This window comes from Bombina bombina, chromosome 1 (assembly GCF_027579735.1).
Source record: "Bombina bombina isolate aBomBom1 chromosome 1, aBomBom1.pri, whole genome shotgun sequence".
In the NCBI taxonomy this organism is placed as follows: domain Eukaryota; kingdom Metazoa; phylum Chordata; class Amphibia; order Anura; family Bombinatoridae; genus Bombina; species Bombina bombina.
In genome coordinates, this window is record NC_069499.1 from 1,081,631,936 (window position 1) to 1,081,653,025 (window position 21,090).

At 37.3% G+C, this 21,090-nt stretch overlaps 1 protein-coding gene across 1 annotated transcript in view; it reads right to left on the reverse strand.

Annotated features, from left to right (window-relative positions):
- ATP9A (ATPase phospholipid transporting 9A (putative)) overlaps positions 1-21,090 on the reverse strand; it is a 421,913-nt gene that overhangs the window by 226,196 nt on the left and 174,627 nt on the right. The window contains exons 11-12 of the mRNA XM_053693787.1: positions 10,866-11,026; positions 283-425 (exon numbers count right to left, since the gene is read on the reverse strand). Of these exons, the coding sequence (XP_053549762.1) occupies positions 283-425; positions 10,866-11,026 (304 nt within the window). The remainder of the gene's footprint in view (positions 1-282; positions 426-10,865; positions 11,027-21,090) is intronic.

Here is a 21,090-nt window from a genome sequence, read left to right on the forward strand (position 1 = left end):
CTTTAATAGTATGTACATTTACAACTTTAAATGTTGGCATCACTGTTCAGTCTTCCTCTGTAATTCCAGTGAATTCTCTACATACTAACTTATTTGTGTGCTCACAGTCTCAGCAAATCAGGAGGTTTCTCCATTATTCCCACCCAGGTGTGTGGGGTAAAGAAACTGAGGAGGAAGTCAATCTCTATAGTCTGTCCTAGATCCTAAACTAACTTCAGATTTAGAATTAGGGACAGAGGGCAGTGTAAAAAACATAATGGTTTTTTCTACCAAGTAACCCACCTGTTTTATCTGTTAATAAGTAGGAAATCCTTCCCAGTTGTTCAGGAATAGTACTGGACCGAACCACTGTCCCTGGGATCTTGGGATCCCTTCGGATCATCCAGCTGTAAACAATCTTTCCCATATCCAGATTAACACGAAGGCTGGAGAATACAGAGAAGAACAGTTTGGTACCTTTACTCTTTATTATATGCCAGAATATTAAGAAAGGAGTAAGACAGAATTGTTTTAATTTTTTTACAGTAATAAGAAAATTATCCACAATGTTTTGATAAATATATTTTCACTTTTTATGCTTTTAACCTCAATTTGTGGGGAGTTATACACATAGAGGTGCAGGGTCACTAGTCTTAAAATTATATATTCTAACAAATAAGGGCATGTCGTTTTTCAAATATAATGGCCCTTTAAATCTCATGGTGCAATTACTTAGCCCGGTTTATATTAATAAGTCAATTAACTTTAACAAAATTGTATCTGAAATATCCTGAAAATTACTTGCTTAGGATATTAAAGGGACAATCACATTATTTGCTTAGTTGCAGCTAACATAGTACATGTAAAAATCTATTACACTTTTACATTTGTGGGAAAAAAGGATGTACTTGCACTAAAAAATATATTATTGTGTAGATGTTGCAGATGCTGAAGAAGAGCAGTCTGACCATAGTGATGAGCTATGCACAAATATCACTATCGATTCAATATCAAATTCATATAATACATATTTTTCAGATAAATGATAGCAAATATTTTATTTCAAATGTGTCCCTTTACCATAAAAGGGAAATTCATGCCAATACACAATGTATCTTAAGTTTAGTTTTAAGGTTGTATATTTAAACATTGTGTACACCTAGAACAAATTATAAGAGGCAAGATGAAACATGAGAGTGATATTAAGTTCAATGTACTGCTTTCAGTCCAGCATGTAGAAGGTTAATGTTGGTTGTTTAAACCAGTGATTTTTAACTTTTTTTTTGCTGTGGCACACTTTTCTACATTAAAAAATCCTGTGGCACACCACCATCCCAAAATTTTAAAAAAAAATCACACATTGTAGCCTAATACAGCATATATATATACACATACACACAAACACACACATACTGTATGTATTGTGCTGTTATGCCATGCCTCCTACAAACTACCCCGGCACTGGGAGTAAAAAACAAGCAAAAAAAAATATGTCACACTGTTGTCAGTCTGCCGTGGCACACCTGAGGATCTCTCACGGCACACTAGTGTGCCACGGCACACTGGTTGAAAAACACTGGTTTAAACTGTACATACATAGCTTTGTATATTTTATATATTTAACTGCAGTTAGGACTGCCTTCAAACCAGCATTGTGTTGCCTCTACACAATAGTCATGATGATACAGCCAATAAGATGTAATATATAAACACACCCTCTTGGCTGATTGCCAAACAGAAGGCCGACAGACACACCACTGCAAATATGAGTTTATACGATTCACGCTCCCTCTTAGGAATGGTCAGCCACAAGATGGTGCTTTATATAGAGACTATGCCAAGACAACAAGCACTGACAGATCCTATATTCCTGGTTTTATTTCAAAAGGAAAAAAAAATATGTATCCAGTCTCCCCCCCATAGTCTTGCTTGTTTTCTTTTTATCATTTCTATTTACTGAGTTTTACACAAAGTTGAAGAAAAACACAACAAAACTGTTGACAAACAGTAATTGTAAAATGCTACATATAATGTTAGACCATAAAGAGGTATACAGACAAGTTTTTACTCACTACAGCGGGGTGTCCATGGATAAACTATTTTAATTGTAAGAAATGGCAGCATAGAATATAAAAGCAAGATAGATTGTATTCGGTCTAAACTGTTTGTATAAATCAACAAGACAAATGTTGAAAATGTATCAGTTTAATGGGCACTCATAACTACGTGGAAATATATTAAACTAAATATACATTTAAAAACAAAACCATGTAAACCCTTTACATGCAACACATGATGTAATGTATTAAAGGGGCAGTGTTCTCCAGAATTGTTATTATTTAAAAAGATAATCCTTTCATTATCCACTCCCCAGTTTTGCATAACTAACACTGTTATATTAAAACGGACAGTCAAGTCCAAAAAAACTTTCATGATTTAAATAGGGCATGTAATTTTAAACAACTTCCCAATTTACTTTTATCACCAATTTTGCTTTGTTCTCTTGGTATTCTTAGTTGAAAGCTAAACCTAGGAGGTTCATATGCTAATTTCTTAGACCTTGAAGACTGCCTCTAATCTGAATGCATTTTGACCACTAGAGGGCGTTAGTTCATGTGTTTCATATAGATAACAAGCTCATGCACGTGAAGTGACCTAGGAGTGAACACTGATTGGCTAAAATGCAAGTCTGTCAAAAGAACTGAAATAAGGGGGCAGTCAGCAGAAGCTTAGATACAGGGTAATCATAGAGGTAAAACATGTATTATTATAACTGTGTTGATTATGCAAAACTGGGGAATGGGTAATAAAGAGATTATCTTTCTTTATAAACAACAAAAAATCTGGTGTCGACTGTCCCTTTGATACACTTTTTACCTCTGAAGACTTCCCACTTATTTCAGTTTTTTTGAAAGACTTGCATTTTTATCCAATCAGCGCTCCACAGGAGTGAGCAAAATGTAATCTATATGGCACACATGAAGTAACACGGTCTAACTGTGAAAAACTGTCAAAAAGTCCTGAGATAAGAAGCAGCACAATATTATCTATATAGCACACATGAACTAATTACCTCTAGCTGTGAAAAAATGTCAAATGCATTCAGATAAGAGGCGGGTTTCAAGGGCTTGGAAATCAGCATATGAGCCTACCTAGATTTAGCTTTGTATTCCCTGCAAACTCAACTCATTTTAATTTTACAGTACACTGTACATTTAACTGGGTTCTTAATCAATATATATTTACATCATTATCAATAGACCACAGTGTTTAATTCTTTACCATGAGTAAAACATTGTGAGAAGGGTCTTTTAAATGCTCTAAAGACATATTGGGGCCTAGTTATCAACATGTCTACTTTTCCTGCCTTCGCCGGTTCAATACGCCTGCCTAAGCTCGCCTCACATCGCCGCCGCGGACCTGCAAAAATTCGCCTAAGTTATCAAAAAAGCTGTCAAAAAGCCGCGCACCAAGTACGGGCGATGAGCAGCGGACTGTGAGAGTTATCAATCATCCGATCTCGCTGCTCTTCGGCTTTTTCACAGCTTTCTTGCTAGCCTGTCACTAAGCACCCACACTAAACTACACTGTTCTACCCCCTATACCGGCGCCCCGGAGCCTCCCGCAACTAAATAAAGTTACTACCCCCTAAACCGCCACTCCTAGACCCCGCCACAACTCTTATAAAATGTATTAACCCCTAAACCGCCGCTCCTAGACTCCGCCACAACTCTTATAAATGTATTAACCCCTAAACCGCCGCTCCCGGACACCGCTGCCACCTACATTATACCTAGTAACCCCTATCCTGCCCCCCCTATACCGTCGCCCTCAATAATAAAGTTATTAACCCCTATCCTGCTGATCCCGCACCTCGCCGCAACGAAATAGTTTAACCCCACCACCCACATACCCCTAATCTAACCCAAACCCCCCTTAAAATAACCTAACACTAATCCCCTGAAGATCATCCTACCTTGAGTCGTCTTCACTCAGCCGAGCAGCGATGGAACCGAAGAGGAGACCTGGAGCGGCAGAAGTTATCCTCCAAGCGGCGCTGAAGAAATCTTCCATCCGATGAAGTGATCCTCCAAGCGGCGCTGAAGAAGTCTTCTATCCGGGCGATGTCATCTTCCAAACGGGGTCTTCAATCTTCATCCCGCCAACGCGGAACATCCTTCTTTTTCCGACGGACTACCGACGAATGAAGGCTCCTCTAAGGGACGTCATCCAAGATGGCGTCCTTTCAATTCCGATTGGCTGATAGGATTCTATCAGCCAATCGGAATTAAGGTAGGAAAAATCTGATTGGCTGATTGAATCAGCCAATCAGATTTTTCCTACCTTAATTTAAAGGATGACGTCCCTTAAAGGAGCCTTCATTCGTCGGTAGTCCGTCGGTAAAGAAGGATGTTCCGCGTCGGCAGGGTGAAGATTGAAGACCCCGCTTGGAAGATGACATTGCCCGGATAGAAGACTTCTTCAGCGCCTCTTGGAAGATGACATCGCCCGGATGGAAGACTTCTTCAGCGCCGCTTGGAGGATCACTTCATCGGATGGAAGATTTCTTCAGCGCCGCTTGGAGGATAACTTCTGCCGCTCCGGGTCTCCTCTTCGGTTCCATCGCTGCTCGGCTGAGTGAAGATGACTCAAGGTAGGATGATCTTCAGGGGATTAGTGTTAGGTCATTTTAAGGGGGGTTTGGGTTAGATTAGGGGTATGTGGGTGGTGGGTTTTAATGTTGGGGGGGTTGTATTTTTCTTTTACAGGCAAAAGAGCTGAATTCTTTGGGGCATGCCCCACAAAATGCCCTTTTAAGGGCTGGTAAGGTAAAAGAGCTTTGAACTTTTTTAATTTAGAATAGGGTAGGGCATTTTTTTATTTTGGGGGGGTTTGTTATTTTATTAGGAGGCTTAGATTAGGTGTAAGTAGCTTAAAATTGTTGTAATATTTTTAAAATGTTTGTAACTTGCTTTTTTTTATTTTTTGTACTTTAGTTAGTTTATGTAATTGTATTTAATTGTAGTTATTTGTAGTTAATTTATTTAATTAATTTAATGATAGTGTAGTGTTAGGTTTAATTGTAACTTAGGTTAGGATTTATTTTACAGGTAATTTTGTATTTCTTTTAGCTAGGTAGTTATTAAATAGTTAATAACTATTTAATAACTATTCTAACTAGCTAAAATAAATACAAAGTTACCTGTAAAATAAATATAATTCCTAAAATAGCTACAATGTAATTATTAATTACATTGTAGCTATCTAAAGGTTTATTTTACAGGTAAGTATTTAGTTTTAAATAGGAATAATTTAGTTCATAATAGAAATATTATTTAGATTTATTTAATTCATATTTAAGTTAGGGGGGTGTTAGGGTTAGTGTTAGACTTAGGTTTAGGGGTTAATAAATTTATTACAGTGGCGGCGGTGTAGGGGGGCAGATTAGGGGTTAATAAATTTAATATAGGTTGCGGCAGGGTCCGGGAGCGGCGGCTTAGGGGTTAATACATATATTATAGTTGCGTTGGGCTCCGGGAGCGGCGGTTTAGGGGTTAATACATATATTATAGTTGCGGTGGGCTCCGGGAGCAGCAGTTTAGGGGTTAATACATATATTATAGTTGCGGTGGGCTCCGGGAGCGGCGGTTTAGGGGGCAATAATTTTATTTAGTTGCGGCGGTGTAGGGGGGACAGATTAGTGGTGTTTAGACTCGGGGTACATGTTAGGGTGTTAGGTGTAGACAGCTCCCATAGGAATTAATGGGATGTCTGGCAGCAGCGAACTTGTACTTTCGCTATGGTCAGACTCCCATTGATTCCTATGGGATCCGCCGCCTCTAGGGCGGAGGATTGAAAACCAGGTACGCTGGGCCAGAAAAGTGCCGAGCGTACCTGCTAGTTTTTTGATAACTAGCAAAAGTAGTCAGATTGTGCCGCACTTGTGTGCGGAACATCTGGAGTGACGTAAGAATCGATCTGAGTCGGACTGAGTCCGGCGGATCAAAATTTACGTCACAAAATTCTACTTTTGCCGGTCTCTAGCCTTTGATAACTAAGGCGAATCAGCCTCGCCACAAATACTTTGCGGAATTCCAGCGTATTTGAGGTTGACGGCTTGATAACTAGGCCCCCTTGTATTGTATTTTTAAACAAACTTTAAGGGCTATTGTTGTTACGACCACTTAAAGGGACAGTATACACCAATTTTCATATAACTGCATGCAATAAACACAACTATAAAGAAGAATATGCACAGATACTGATCTAAAAATCCAGTATAAAACCTTTTGAAAAAAACTAACTTAGAAGCTCCCAAATTAGCACTGTTGATGATGTTAGAATGGAACACCTATTGAAAGGGGCTGGGAAGCATGAAAGGCAGACACTCCCCCCTTTGATAAAGCCCTATACGAGTGAAACGCGTTAGGTGTTAGACCTAGAGCTGTTGGGAGCACTTTTTTAAATATAGGATAGAAATCTCACCAGTTGTTTAAATTTTCTTTAACTTTTACTTAAGTGGGAGGTCTGGCGTTACAACCACACGGCTGTGACACCTTAGACAACAGTCTATCTTTGTTACCGTTACCATCCATGAGTGGATATTAGAATCTACCATTTGTACAGTCATACAATTACCAGTTGAAAAGAGCACATTATAATAAGCACAATAACGCAGTATGATATATTACAGTCCGAGTCTGCTTATTAGCAGATATTCCTCCTTATAGCAAATATAGTAACCGGATGGTTATCATTGGCTATACTTTAATTCAATTCTGTTATTCATAGCAGCATCTAGTGAGCAACTAAACTCACGATAATTACAGTTATAGAAATAAAATTGTAACCAAATATGTAATCATCAGCACGCAAGTGCTTCATAATTAATAACATTCATTTTGCGCAATGCTAGATATCTCTGTCTTTACTGGAGCTGATATTACAGTGAACGGACAGAACTAATTATTTAGTTATCATTTTATGAACAAACACTTAAAGTGAATGTAGAAAACAATTTTATTTTACATACGATACTATCTTGCCTTCTTTTTTTATTGTAGCAAATCAATTCAGGTAACCATTTAGACACTCAGCCTTCATTAATCGTGGGAGACAAACGCAAACTAAAGTAACTGAAACAATACAAATACATAAACTACCTGATGCAATCACTTAACGATAGCAGATACTTATTATTGGTTAACCGAGGAATCGAAACGGACAGCTAGCGGCTACTTGCCAAAATTTATAGCAGCAGTCCCTATATTTATAAATGGGAACCTTCTACCATAGGCAAACTTTGTTAACTAACAGTTATTCATTAGTAAATTAATATTTCAAGAGAACTCCACTCGTGAATACCCACCAGCAGACCTGTCACTACACAGACAGATTTAGAAAATAAGTGGCTACTGCTTAGCCAATATAACAAGTGACTTTACATTTGCAATATATTGCTTGACATTCTACACTAGCGAGAATTTAGGCTGATACTTTTATAACGTTTTATAAAAGCTTCAGATGCTTAAAATTAACAGAATCTAAATAATTAACAGATGAAACTTCAGTTGATTCAAACAGTATAAACACATCATCCACCTTGTGTTTGCTATTATTTAACGCTATTATATACCTATTTCTTATCAACCAAATAATTGAAACGAATTATCTGTGGCAAGTGGTGGAAAGTTATATCAGTAATCCCTGTATTCATAAACTGGTGTTTGTCTATTTTAGGTAAACAACGTTAACAAACATTTATCTATCTCACTAGAGAGTATCCAGTAGCAGATTGGTTACATACGCTCTGTAAATACCCTAGTGCTGCATAAAAAGTGTAACATACACTTTATTACGAACAAACTTATAAGATACAAATTTCATATTTTTAATATACTATATGGATTCATATTCTACACTCGCCAGTGTTTAGGCTGATTTATGTATTACTCTCATTGAAGCTACAGGTGTTCTAGACTATCATCAGCACAATAGTATTAAGTGTGAACGTTTATAAGACTACTAACAGTTCTAACACTCTTCAATGCTGTACTCATTTCATCATCTAATTATATAATGTTCAATGAAGGAATATAAATTATGAATATCTAATAAAATTATTATTGCTGATAGAATTCCAGCGTAATTATACACGTGTTGAAACGCTATATATCCCATGTATATATCCGATTTATTGGTTTATATGTCTACCAGAACATTGTTCTAATATCCAGCGCATATACAGCCTTTCCGGGTAGCAACCCACCTTTGACATTATTTGATTCACATTAACAGAGTACCTTTTTTGGTTTCTCTAATAGTTAACTGTGATTTATGTACAACATATCTTATCGACACCCACTTGTTTATCACTATATTAATTGTTGACCATACCTTAATATTTACTTTGGCTATCATACTTCAGAGGCCTATTAGTAATTATTTATTATTAAGGTAATTCAGCAGTGACCTTTCTATCCTAAGTTTTTATTGTAAATATATACCCCCCCCCCCCTTTTTTTATTTGAAATTTATTAAAAGTTATGTTTTAATCCACATGAGAAATTTCGCCTTTTAGTCAGGATAGTGAGTGCTATTCTCGCATTCTGTAGTGGTATTCTTTCTTGCATCTCCACGAATTTTGTTTGCAGACACTCCCCCTTCCCCTGCATATGAAAAGACCCATTACACAAAGAAGAGCCTGTAGACATCAGTATACATCTAAAACTTTGGGGCTTGGTTAGGAGTCTGAAAAATCAGCACAATGTTATTCAACCCCTTAAAGACACACGCCGTACAAGGTACGTTATACACAAACTGGTCATTAAAGACCAACGACGTACCCTGTAGGTCGTTAGGGGTTTAAAGCGGCTGGAAGCGATTGCTGGAAAGTATTGCCGTGATGCCTCGATATTGAGGCATCACTGCAATACCTTTTTTGGGCACACCGATGCAGAGAGGCCAGCGATGGTGCTGATCGTTGGTGGGTGGGCGGCCCATCACTGGACTAGTTCCGGCAAGGTGGGTGGCAGCTGGCGATGGGGGGCATGCATGCGCGCGACCGATCAATACTGGATCTTTGCGAGAGGGAGAGGGATGAGGGAGAGGGGAAATATTGTTTGGAAAGGGGATCTGGGAGGGGGAATGGGGTAGGATATTGAGGGCGGTAGCTACACTACGGAAAAATGGGGTAAAATAAAAAAATAAATAATAAAAAGCAAATTTGTTAAGAAATTGGGTAATGGTCACAAATAGGAAGAGTGGAAGGTTAAGAGAGCTGTTTGGGGGGATCATGGAGGTTGGGGGGTTAGGGGGGAACCTACACTGCAGAAACTATGTATTTATTTATTTTTTTAAAAAAAGGCTTTTATTTTAGTACTGGCAGACTTTCTGCCAGTACTTAAGATGGCGTGACAATTGTGGGGTGGGGGAGGGAATAGAGCTGTTTGTGAGGGATCAGGGGGTGGGATGTGTCAGGTGGGAGACTGATTGCTACACTAAAGCTAAAATGAACCCTACAAGCTCTCTAATTAACCTCTTCACTGCTGGGCATAATACAAGTGTGGTGCGCAGCAACATTTAGCTGCCTTCTAATTATCAAAAAGCACAATTTTTTAATTTGATCATATTTGGCGGTGAAATAGTGGCATGAAATATACCAAAATGGGCCTAGATCAATACTTTGGGTTGTCTTCTAAAAAAAAGATATACATGTAAAGGGATATTCAGGGATTCCTGACAGATATCAGTGTTACAACGTAACTATCGCTTATTTTGAAAAAAAAAAATATTTAGCATGGTTTTTGTTTGGTGTTTGTAGATGTGTAACTGATTTTGGGGGTCAAAGTTAGAAAAAGTGTATTTTTTTCCATTTTTTCATCATATTTTATATATATTTTTTTATAGTAAATTATAAGATAGGATGAAAATAATAGTATCTTTAAAAAGTCCATTTAATGGCGAGAAAAATGGGATATAATATGTGTGGGAACAGTAGATGAGTAAGAGGAAAATTACAGCTAAACACAAACACTGCAGAAATGTAAAAATAGCCCTGGTCTTTAAGGGTAAGAAATTGAAAAATGGCCTTGTCCTTAAGGGGTTAAAAATAAGCAAAACTATACATTGTTACAAGAACACTCCCGGATGGACTATATAAATTGATCATCTACAAAACATTCATGCAAAGAAAAATCTAGTGTACAATGTCCCTTTAATAGGTTTACAGCTAGAGTGTATTTTACCAGATGTTTAGCCTCTATAAAATGCCAAAAACAAAGGTAATGCAGATTAAATAAAGAAACTATGTCCTTGTTTAAATCCATTTCCACCCCCTTAAGAAGCCATAAAAGCAGTTTGTTCCTCTCTGTTAAAGCTTCAAAGTTGGAAGCCAAGATGGATCACACATGCTATAAGCACACATGTTTATTGACAAGAAAGGGTATGATATAACCTCTTATTGGCTGTACTGCCCATTGACACATTGACAAAAAAAAAGCCTGGCAGGTAGATGGCTAGATGACTTTGAAAATAGGTAACTGGGGTATTAAATAAACAAACGTTAAAAATTAATAATTGGAATAAATTAAAAAGTTGCTTAAAATTGCATGCTCTACCTGAATCACGAAAAAGAAAATTTGGGTTAAGTGTCTCTTTAATACATATAGCTCAGAGGTGAAAAGAAGACAGGTGATACAGCTGAATTACCTCATTTCCCCCTTCAATTTTAACTGACAAACGTTTTGAAACCTGACAGAATTAAAAAGTGCTACAAACAAAAAAGTTATAATTTGTGAAACCTTTTACACAAGAACATCTTCTTGAGAGATCTTTAGGAAATCAAGTGCTATAAAATGATCTCTAATTCTCTAAGTCAATCTTACCTGATGGGAATGATATTTGAAAATAGCAGCAGGAATCGGATAATCTGCAGGTACCAACGTCCAGCGAAGTGCTGCAGCGACACCATAACTAGCGATACAACTACCAGAGCGCTGAACAGGATTTTTGTCAGACAGTTTACCTCCAAATCAAACAGACCGATCTAGACAGAAACAATAAAAATAAATAAATAAAATACCACTTCTACATTCTTGTTGTTTATTAAAACAAGCATGCACAAAGTAAATATATATGCATTTGTAAGTACATAACCTTGGGTGATAAAAATAAAGATTATTAAACAGCAAAATGGCAAACATTAAATCAGGGCAGGATGGAGAATAAAAAGACCAGTCTTATTTTATTTTGAGACCATAGAATCCACACGCCCTATTTTTCTCAAGGGGATAACTGGGATACTCCTTTACCTAATATTGTTCCAGATTTAAATTATATTAGTTTGTAATTAAAAAAATTGCCATATTGTGGTTATATAGGCACACTACAACCTAATTTTATTCATGACTTCATAGTGTGATCTGAGGAAATTAACTGGTCTAGGAAATAAAACTTACACATAAATACTTTGTGACCTTAAAGGGACACTGAACCCAATTTTTTTCTTTTTTGTGATTCAGATAGAGCATGCAATTTTAAGCAACTTTCTAATTTACTCCTATTATCAAATTGTCTTCATTCTCTTGGTATCTTTATTTGAAATGCAAGAATGTGAGTTTTGATGCTGGCCCATTTTTGGTGAACAAACTGGGTTGTTCTTGCTGATTGGTTTATAAATTCACCCACCAATAAACAAGTGCTTTCCATGGTCCTGAACCAAAAATAAATAGCTTAGATGCCTTCTTTTTCAAATAAAGAAAGCAAGAGAACGAACAAAAAATTAATAATTGGAATAAATTAAAAAGTTGCTTAAAATTGCATGCTCTACCTGAATCACGAAAAAGAAAATTTGGGTTGTGTCTCTAATACATATAGCTCAGAGGTGAAAAGAAGACAGGTGATACAGCTGAATTACCTCATTTCCCCCTTCAATTTTAACTGACTAGCCCCTCCCATTGCAGCCCACCGGGAAAACTCCAGGTAGGCCAATCCAGCCTTGCATTAAATATACATTTATTAATATATTATTTAATTACTTTATTGTCTGGATTGTCTGATCTGCTGTCAGTTACATAAGTAAACACTTTAATTTAACTGATCTTACAAAGCTCCAAACAAACATTTCCTGTACAACAATGCGGCTGCCATATTGGGTTATGCAGATACATACTCATTCAAGGTTTGAACTTGAAGCACATTTTAAATATATAGGCAACATTTGATTGGCAAACAATAAAGTTAGATATCAGTTTTAAGAAACAACAAAACTAGATGACCACCCTCCCCCTGGATTTTATTTGAAGGCATATCAAGCTGCAATAAAAAAATAATGCTGTAATGCTGACAGTGTTTTTTATTGCACTACAGGTTGTATAAAACTATCCGCTAGATTTGGAGTTTTGTCGGTAACGACCCGAAAAACTAACGCCGGCTTTTTTCTGGCCGCACCATAAAAATAACTCTGGTATTGAGAGTCCATATAAAGGCTGCGTTAGGCTCCAAAAAAGGAGCGTAGAGCATTTTTAACGCAGCTTCAACTCTCAATACCAGAGTTGCTTACGGACGCGGCCAGCCTCAAAAACGTGCTCGTGCACGATTCCCCCATAGGAAACAATGGGGCTGTTTGAGCTGAAAAAAAACCTAACACCTGCAAAAAAGCCGCGTTCAGCTCTTAACGCAGCCCCATTGTTTGCTATGGGGAAACACTTCCTACGTCTGCACCTAACACTCTAACATGTACCCCGAGTCTAAACACCCCTAACCTTACACTTATTAACCCCTAATCTGCCGCCCCCCGCTATCGCTGACACCTGCATTTTATTTTTAACCCCTAATCTGCCGCTCCGTAAACCGCCGCTACTTACATTATCCCTATGTACCCCTAATCTGCTGCCCCTAACACCGCCAACCCCTATATTATATTTATTAACCCCTAATCTGCCCCCCACAACGTCGCAGCCAGCTACCAACAATAATTAACCCCTAATCTGCCAACCGCAAAGCGCCGCCACCTACGTTATCCTTATGTACCCCTAATCTGCTGCCCCTAACAAAGCCGACCCCTATATTATATTTATTAAACCCTTTTCTGCCCCCCACAACGTCGCCTCCACCTGCCTACACTTATTAACCCCTAATCTGCCGACCGGAGCTCACCGCTATTCTAATAAATGTATTAACCCCTAAAGCTAAGTCTAACCCTAACACTAACACCCCCCTAAATTAAATATAATTTACATCTAACGAAATTAACTCTTATTAAATAAATTATTCCTATTTAAAGATAAATACTTACCTGTAAAATAAATCCTAATATAGCTACAATATAAATTATAATTATATTATAGCTATTTTAGGATTAATATTTATTTTACAGGTAACTTTGTATTTATTTTAACCAGGTACAATAGCTATTAAATAGTTAAGAACTATTTAATAGCTAAAATAGTTAAAATAATTACAAAATTACCTGTAAAATAAATACTAACCTAAGTTACAATTAAACCTAACACTACACTATCAATAAATTAATTAAATAAACTACCTACAATTACCTACAATTAACCTAACACTACACTATCAATAAATTAATTAAATACAATTCCTACAAATAAATACAATTAAATAAACTAGCTAAAGTACAAAAAATAAAAAAGAACTAAGTTACAAAAAATAAAAAATATTTACAAACATAAGAAAAATATTACAACAATTTTAAACTAATTACACCTACTCTAAGCCCCCTAATAAAACAACAAAGCCCCCCAAAATAAAAAATGCCCTACCCTATTCTAAATTACTAAAGTTAAAAGCTCTTTTACCTTACCAGCCCTGAACAGGGCCCTTTGCGGGGCATGCCCCAAGAAGTTCAGCTCTTTTGCCTGTAAAAAAAAACATACAATACCCCCCCCCAACTTTACAACCCACCACCCACATACCCCTAATCTAACCCAAACCCCCCTTAAATAAACCTAACACTAAGCCCCTGAAGATCATCCTACCTTGTCTTCACCTCACCGGGTATCACCGATCCGTCCTGGCTCCGATATCTTCATCCAACCCAAGCGGGGGCTAGACATCCACTGAAGAAGTCCAGAAGAGGGTCCAAAGTCTTCATCCTATCCGGGAAGAAGAGGCAATCCGGACCGGCAACCATCTTGATCCAAGCGGCATCTTCTATCTTCATCCGATGACGACCGGCTCCATCCTGAAGACCTCCACCGCGGACCCATCTTCTTCCGGCGACGTCCAACTGAAGAATGACGGTTCCTTTAAGGGACGTCATCCAAGATGGCGTCCCTAGAATTCCGATTGGCTGATAGGATTCTATCAGCCAATCGGAATTAAGGTAGGAATATTCTGATTGGCTGATGGAATCAGCCAATCAGAATCAAGTTCAATCCGATTGGCTGATCCAATCAGCCAATCAGATTGAGCTCGCATTCTATTGGCTGTTCCGATCAGCCAATAGAATGCGAGCTCAATCTGATTGGCTGATTGGATCAGCCAATCAGATTGAACTTGATTCTGATTGGCTGATTCCATGCCGCTTGGATCAAGATGGTTGCCGGTCCGGATCGCCTCTTCTTCCCGGATAGGATGAAGACTTTGGACCCTCTTCTGGACTTCTTCAGTGGATGTCTAGCCCCCGCTTGGGTTGGATGAAGATATCGGAGCCAGGACGGATCGGTGATACCCGGTGAGGTGAAGACAAGGTAGGATGATCTTCAGGGGCTTAGTGTTAGGTTTATTTAAGGGGGGTTTGGGTTAGATTAGGGGTATGTGGGTGGTGGGTTGTAATGTTGGGGGGGGGTATTGTATGTTTTTTTTTACAGGCAAAAGAGCTGAACTTCTTGGCATATGCCCCGCAAAGGGCCCTGTTCAGGGCTGTTAAGGTAAAAGAGCTTTTAACTTTAGTAATTTAGAATAGTGTAGGGCATTTTTTATTTTGGGGGGCTTTGTTGTTTTATTAGGGGGCTTAGAGTAGGTGTAATTAGTTTAAAATTGTTGTAATATTTTTCTTATGTTTGTAAATATTTTTTTATTTTTTGTAACTTAGTTTTTTTTTATTTTTTGTACTTTAGCTAGTTTATTTAATTGTATTTATTTGTAGGAATTGTATTTAATTAATTTATTGATAGTGTAGTGTTAGGTTAATTGTAGGCAATTGTAGGTAGTTTATTTAATTAATTTATTGATAGTGTAGTGTTAGGTTTAATTGTAACTTAGGTTAGTATTTATTTTACAGGTAATTTTGTAATTATTTTAACTATTTTAGCTATTAAATAGTTCTTAACTATTTAATAGCTATTGTACCTGGTTAAAATAAATACAAAGTTACCTGTAAAATAAATATTAATCCTAAAATAGTTAATTATAATTTATATTGTAGCTATATTAGGATTTATTTTACAGGTAAGTATTTATCTTTAAATAGGAATAATTTATTTAATAAGAGTTAATTAATTTCGTTAGATGTAAATTATATTTAATTTAGGGGGTGTTAGTGTTAGGGTTAGACTTAGCTTTAGGGGTTAATACATTTATTAGAGTAGCGGTGAGCTCCAGTCGGCAGATTAGGGGTTAATAATTGAAGTTAGGTGTCGGCGATGTTAGGGAGGGCAGATTAGGGGTTAATACTATTTATTATAGGGTTAGTGAGGCAGATTAGGGGTTAATAACTTTATTATAGTAGCGCTCAGGTCCGCTCGGCAGATTAGGGGTTAATAAGTGTAGGCAGGTGGAGGCGACGTTGAGGGGGCAGATTAGGGGTTAATAAATATAATATAGGGGTCGGCGGTGTTAGGGGCAGCAGATTAGGGGTACATAAGTATAACGTAGGTGGCGACGCTTTGCGGTCGGCAGATTAGGGGTTAATTATTGTAGGCAGGTGGCGGCGACGTTGTGGGGGGCAGATTAGGGGTTAATAAATATAATACAGGGGTCGGCGGTGTTAGGGGGAGCAGATTAGGGATACATAAGGATAACGTAGGTGGCAGTCGGCAGATTAGGGGTTAAAAAAATGTATTCAAGTGTCGGCGATGTGGGGGGACCTCGGTTTAGGGGTACATAGGTAGTTTATGGGTGTTAGTGTACTTTAGAGTACAGTAGTTAAGAGCTTTATAAACCGGCGTTAGCCCAGAAAGCTCTTAACTACTGACTTTTTTCCTGCGGCTGGAGTTTTGTCGTTAGATGTCTAACGCTCACTTCAGAAACGACTCTAAATACCGGAGTTAGAAAGATCCCATTGAAAAGATAGGATACGCAATTGACGTAAGGGGATCTGCGGTATGGAAAAGTCGCGGCTGAAAAGTGAGCGTTAGACCCTATTTTGAGTGACTCCAAATACCGGCGGTAGCCTAAAACCAGCGTTAGGAGCCTCTAACGCTGGTTTTCACGGCTACCGCCAAACTCCAAATCTAGGTCTAAGTGTTTAGCAGTTATAGTTAAATAGTAAAAGTTAGCTCCAGTCCTGTTTTTTACTTACTTACACCTAGATTACGAGTTTTGAGCGCTATAGGGAAAGTAAAGAACGCAACAAAAGTGGCGTTATTTAACCCCCAATAGCACGGCCATTACAAGTTTTAAAAAAAACGGCTTGTGCGGGTGATATGGAGATTTTTAGCTCAATACCGCATACAAAATAAGCTCTTAGTTTGACGTGCTCGTGCACACTTTCCCCATAGACATCAATGGGGAGAGCCAGCAAAAAAAAAGTCTAAGACCTGCGATTGCGGAAATAAAAGCTCCGTAACACAGCCCCATTGATGTCTATGGGAAAAAAGAAAAGACAGTTTAAACCTAACACCCTAACATAAACCAAGAGTCTAAACACCCCTAATCTGCTGCCCCTGACATTGCCGACGCCTGCCTACAGTTATTAACCCCTAATCTGCCGCTCCCAATATCGCCACCACCTAAATAAAATTATTAACCCCTATTCCGCCGCACCCCAACATCGCCGCAACTATATTAAAGTTATTAACCCCTATTCCACCGCTCCCGATATCGCCAGCACCTAAATAAAGCTATTAACCCCTAAACCTCTGGCCTCCCACATCACTACCACTAAATAAACCTATTAACCCCTAAACCACCAGCCCCCCACATCATAAAAACCTAAATTAAACTATTAACCCCTAACCCTAACGTAACCCTAACCCACACCTAACTTTAATATTATTAAAATAGAGCTAAATTAAATTTATAATTATTAACTAAGTAAACCTATTTACCCCTAAACCGCCAGCCCCCCACATTGCAACAACCTAAATTAAACTATATTAACCCCTAAACCTAACCCCAACGTAACCCTAACCCTAAACCTAATCCTAACACCCTCTAACTTTAACATAATGAAATTAGATCTAAATTAAATTTACAATTCTTAACTAAATAATACCTATTTAAAACTAAATGCATACTTACCTGTGAAATAAAACCTAAGCTAGCTACAATATAACTAATAGTTACATTGCAGCTAGCTTAGGTTTTATTTTTATTTCACAGGTAAGTATTTATTTTAATTACGTAGACTAGTTAGTAAATAGTTATTACCTATTTACTAACTACTTAGCTAAAATAAATACAAACTTACCTGTGAAATAAAACCTAACCTGTCTTACAGTAAAACCTAACATTACCAAAAATAAAAAGCCTACCATTACAAAAAAAAAATATCCAAAAGATTATTCCTATTCTAATACCCTTTAAAAAAAAAAAACACCCCAAAATAAAAAAAAGCCTAATCTAGAATAAACTACCAAGGGCCCTTAAAAGGGCCTTTTTGGGGCCCTTAAAATGGTCTTTTGTAGGGAATTGCCCAGAGTTAAACAGCTCTTTTGCTCCAAACAAAAATATAAACACCCCCTAACACTATACAAACCCCCAAACTACCAACGGCCCTTAAAAGGGCCTTTTGTAGGGCATTGCCTTGGGTTAAACAGCTCTTTTGCTCCAAACCCCCACCCCCCAAACTACCAAGGGCCCTTAAAAGGGCATTTTGTAGGGCATTGCCCTAAGTTAAACATCTCTTTTGCTAAAAAAAAAAAACTTAAAATATACATTACACAAAATAACAAACAAATTATCAAAAATAAAAAAAATATTCCTATTCTAATACCCATAAAAAAACACCCCAAAATAAAAAAAACTAATCTAGAATAAACTACACATGGCCCTTAAAAGGGCCTTTTGTAGGGCATTGCCCTAAAGATATCAGCTCTTTTGCTGAAAAAAATACAAATACCCACTAACATTACAAACCCACACCCCTCAAAATAATTTTAAAAAACTATCTAAAAAACCTAAGCTACCCATTGCCCTTAAAGGGGCATTTGTATGGGCATTGCCCTTAAAAGGGTATTTAGCTCTTTTACTGCCCAGACCCTAAACTAAAAAAAACCCACCCAAAAAAGCCTTAAAAAAGCCTAACACTAACCCCCTAACGATGGCGTGGAGCGGGACCATCCTGAAGACATCCAGCACGGAGCATCCTCTTCATACGGTCGCCGTCGTACACTGAATCGTCAATGCAAGGGACACGATTCAAGATGGGGTCTCTTGCATTCCCATTGGCTGAAAAATGTGAATCAGCCAATAGAATGAGGGCTGCTAAAATCCTATTGGCTGATTAGAACAGCCAATGCTTTTGCAACATTTTCCAGCTATATGCATCTCTATAATGCATTTTCTAAGGTCCTGTGAAAGTTGTTAGGATCGAGTCATGACTCACACTAACCAATCTTTCTTGAGAAGAATCAGTAATAAGGGCACCTTTGCAACCCACACTTCCAATCTCATCTCCTTAATTAAAAACACCAGACTTCAAATAGCATTTGGAGAAGTTGTTAACACAGAGGTTCACTTACTTTTTCCAGCCTTGTTGATTACTCAGTGTCTGTTTGTGAGCTTAGGTTAGTCAGATTGTGTTTGTCTATAATTGTGACTTAAATGAAGATAAGCTCTCATTTTTTGACAAATCAATGCAGAAACCCAGGTAATTCCAAATGGATCACAATTCTTTTTCTTGCAACTATGACTCTAAACAAGTTTATTAATGGTCTGGAACTCACCTCAACTGCTGAACCAATCAGGGGCAAGAAGAGTATGTGACTGCAAATCACCTGCTGTGTATTTGTGGCATGGAGCAGATTTTAGCTATGTGTATAACCCATTTTCTCATCAAACACCACCATAGGGTATTATTACTCATTCTTTATTTAATAAATAATATATCTGTTATACTCTGGAGCAATGTGTGCCAAGCAACACATTTTTAAATTAATTTATGTGTATTAAACAAAAATTGCTGTAAATCTTCATTTTGAAAACAGTTCACTGCACTGGATTTAAAGGTATAAAATGCCCCTTTACATATTTACGGTTATATTTCTTTGGGGCTGTTTGGAGGCAATATAGTCCATTAAAGGGACAGTCTACACCAGAATTTGTATTGTTTTAAAAGATAATTAATCCCTTTATTACCCTTTTCCCAGTTTTGCATAACTAACACAGTTATAATAATATACTTTTAACCTCTGTGATTATCTTGTATCTAAGCCTCTGCAAACTGCCCCTTTTTTCAGTTCTTTTGACAGACTTGCACTCTAGCCAATCAGTGCCTGCTCACAAATAACTTCTCGTGCACGAGCACAGTGTTATCTATATGAAATACGTGAACTAACACCCTCTAGTGGTGAAAAACTGTTAAAATGCAATCTGAAAGAGGTGGGATTCAAGGTCTAAGAAATTAGCATATGAACCTCCTAGGTTAAGCTTTCAACTAAGAATACCAAGAGAACAAAGCAAAATTTGTGATAAAAGTAAATTGGAAAATTGTTTAAAATGAAATGCTCTATCTGAATCATGAAAGTTTATTTTGGCCTAGACTGTCCCTTTAAAGTAGCAAAAAAAAAATTGTACTCCGCTCAAAGGAAATATAAAACTTAGCTTTTATTGAGCACTTGTGAGACAAATGACAAACTGATGGTGTCCAACGCAACACAACTGGCTTACGTGTTTCGGCTTACCGCCGTATTCATAGCCTGGCTAGTGTGATACTCTTACAATCCTATATAATCTTTAAAATCTTGCTATTGGTTAAGAGTTGAAGCGTGGACACCATCCTCACCTGTGTTAAACAGCTGATCTTAAAGGGACACTGAACCCAATTTTTTTCTTTCGTGATTTAGATAGAGCAGGCAATTTTAAGCAACTTTCTAATTTACTCCTATTATCAATTTTTCTTCGTTCTCTTGCTATTTTTATTTGAAAAAGAAGGCATCTAGACTTTTTTGGGGTTTAGAACTCTGGACAGCAGTTACATTCTTGCATTTCAAATAAAGATACCAAGAGAATGAAGAAAAATTGATAATAGGAGTAAATTAGAAAGTTGCTTAAAATGTCATGCTCTATCTGAATCATGAAAGAAAAAATTTGGGTACAGTGTCCCTTTAAGTGATCCATGTGGATCCGTGACAAGGAATACAACAATATACACATACACACTACAGTGTTATATCTCTAATCATGCAATGCAAACAGAACATTACTATGCTATAAAATCTCGTAATCACAATGACACGGTTTTGATACATGACAGGCAATATGCTTGTTCTCAGACTATGTGTAAAAATGTCTGCAAATTTTTCAACTAGACTAATGATACCAGTGTGAAGAAGCATATCTTACTGATGTATATACAGGGCACCAAGCCCATATAGAGGGTGCTCAATAGGGGAATTTAGGAAAAGACAATATTGAGAAATGAAAATAGTATGCAAATATAGAGTATACGCTAATTTTTAGAGTTATAAATTATAGATGTATGAAGAAAATACATATCGGAATTCTAAAGTCATACATTATAGAATATTATATATTGGCCATGTATGTTACAAAACTTAGTGTGGATTAAAAGACCAAAAATGAATAAAATAAAATAAAATAAAGAACCCAGAAAAATTGACAGAAAAATTGACAACCAGGGCACCAGAAACCTATTATTCCCAGAAATTTATCAGATCACGAGAATTAAGGCCATCTAGAACCCTGGTCTTCAACTTGAACATCCAAAAAGCTTCTCTCTTGACCAGGAGCCTGTCTATA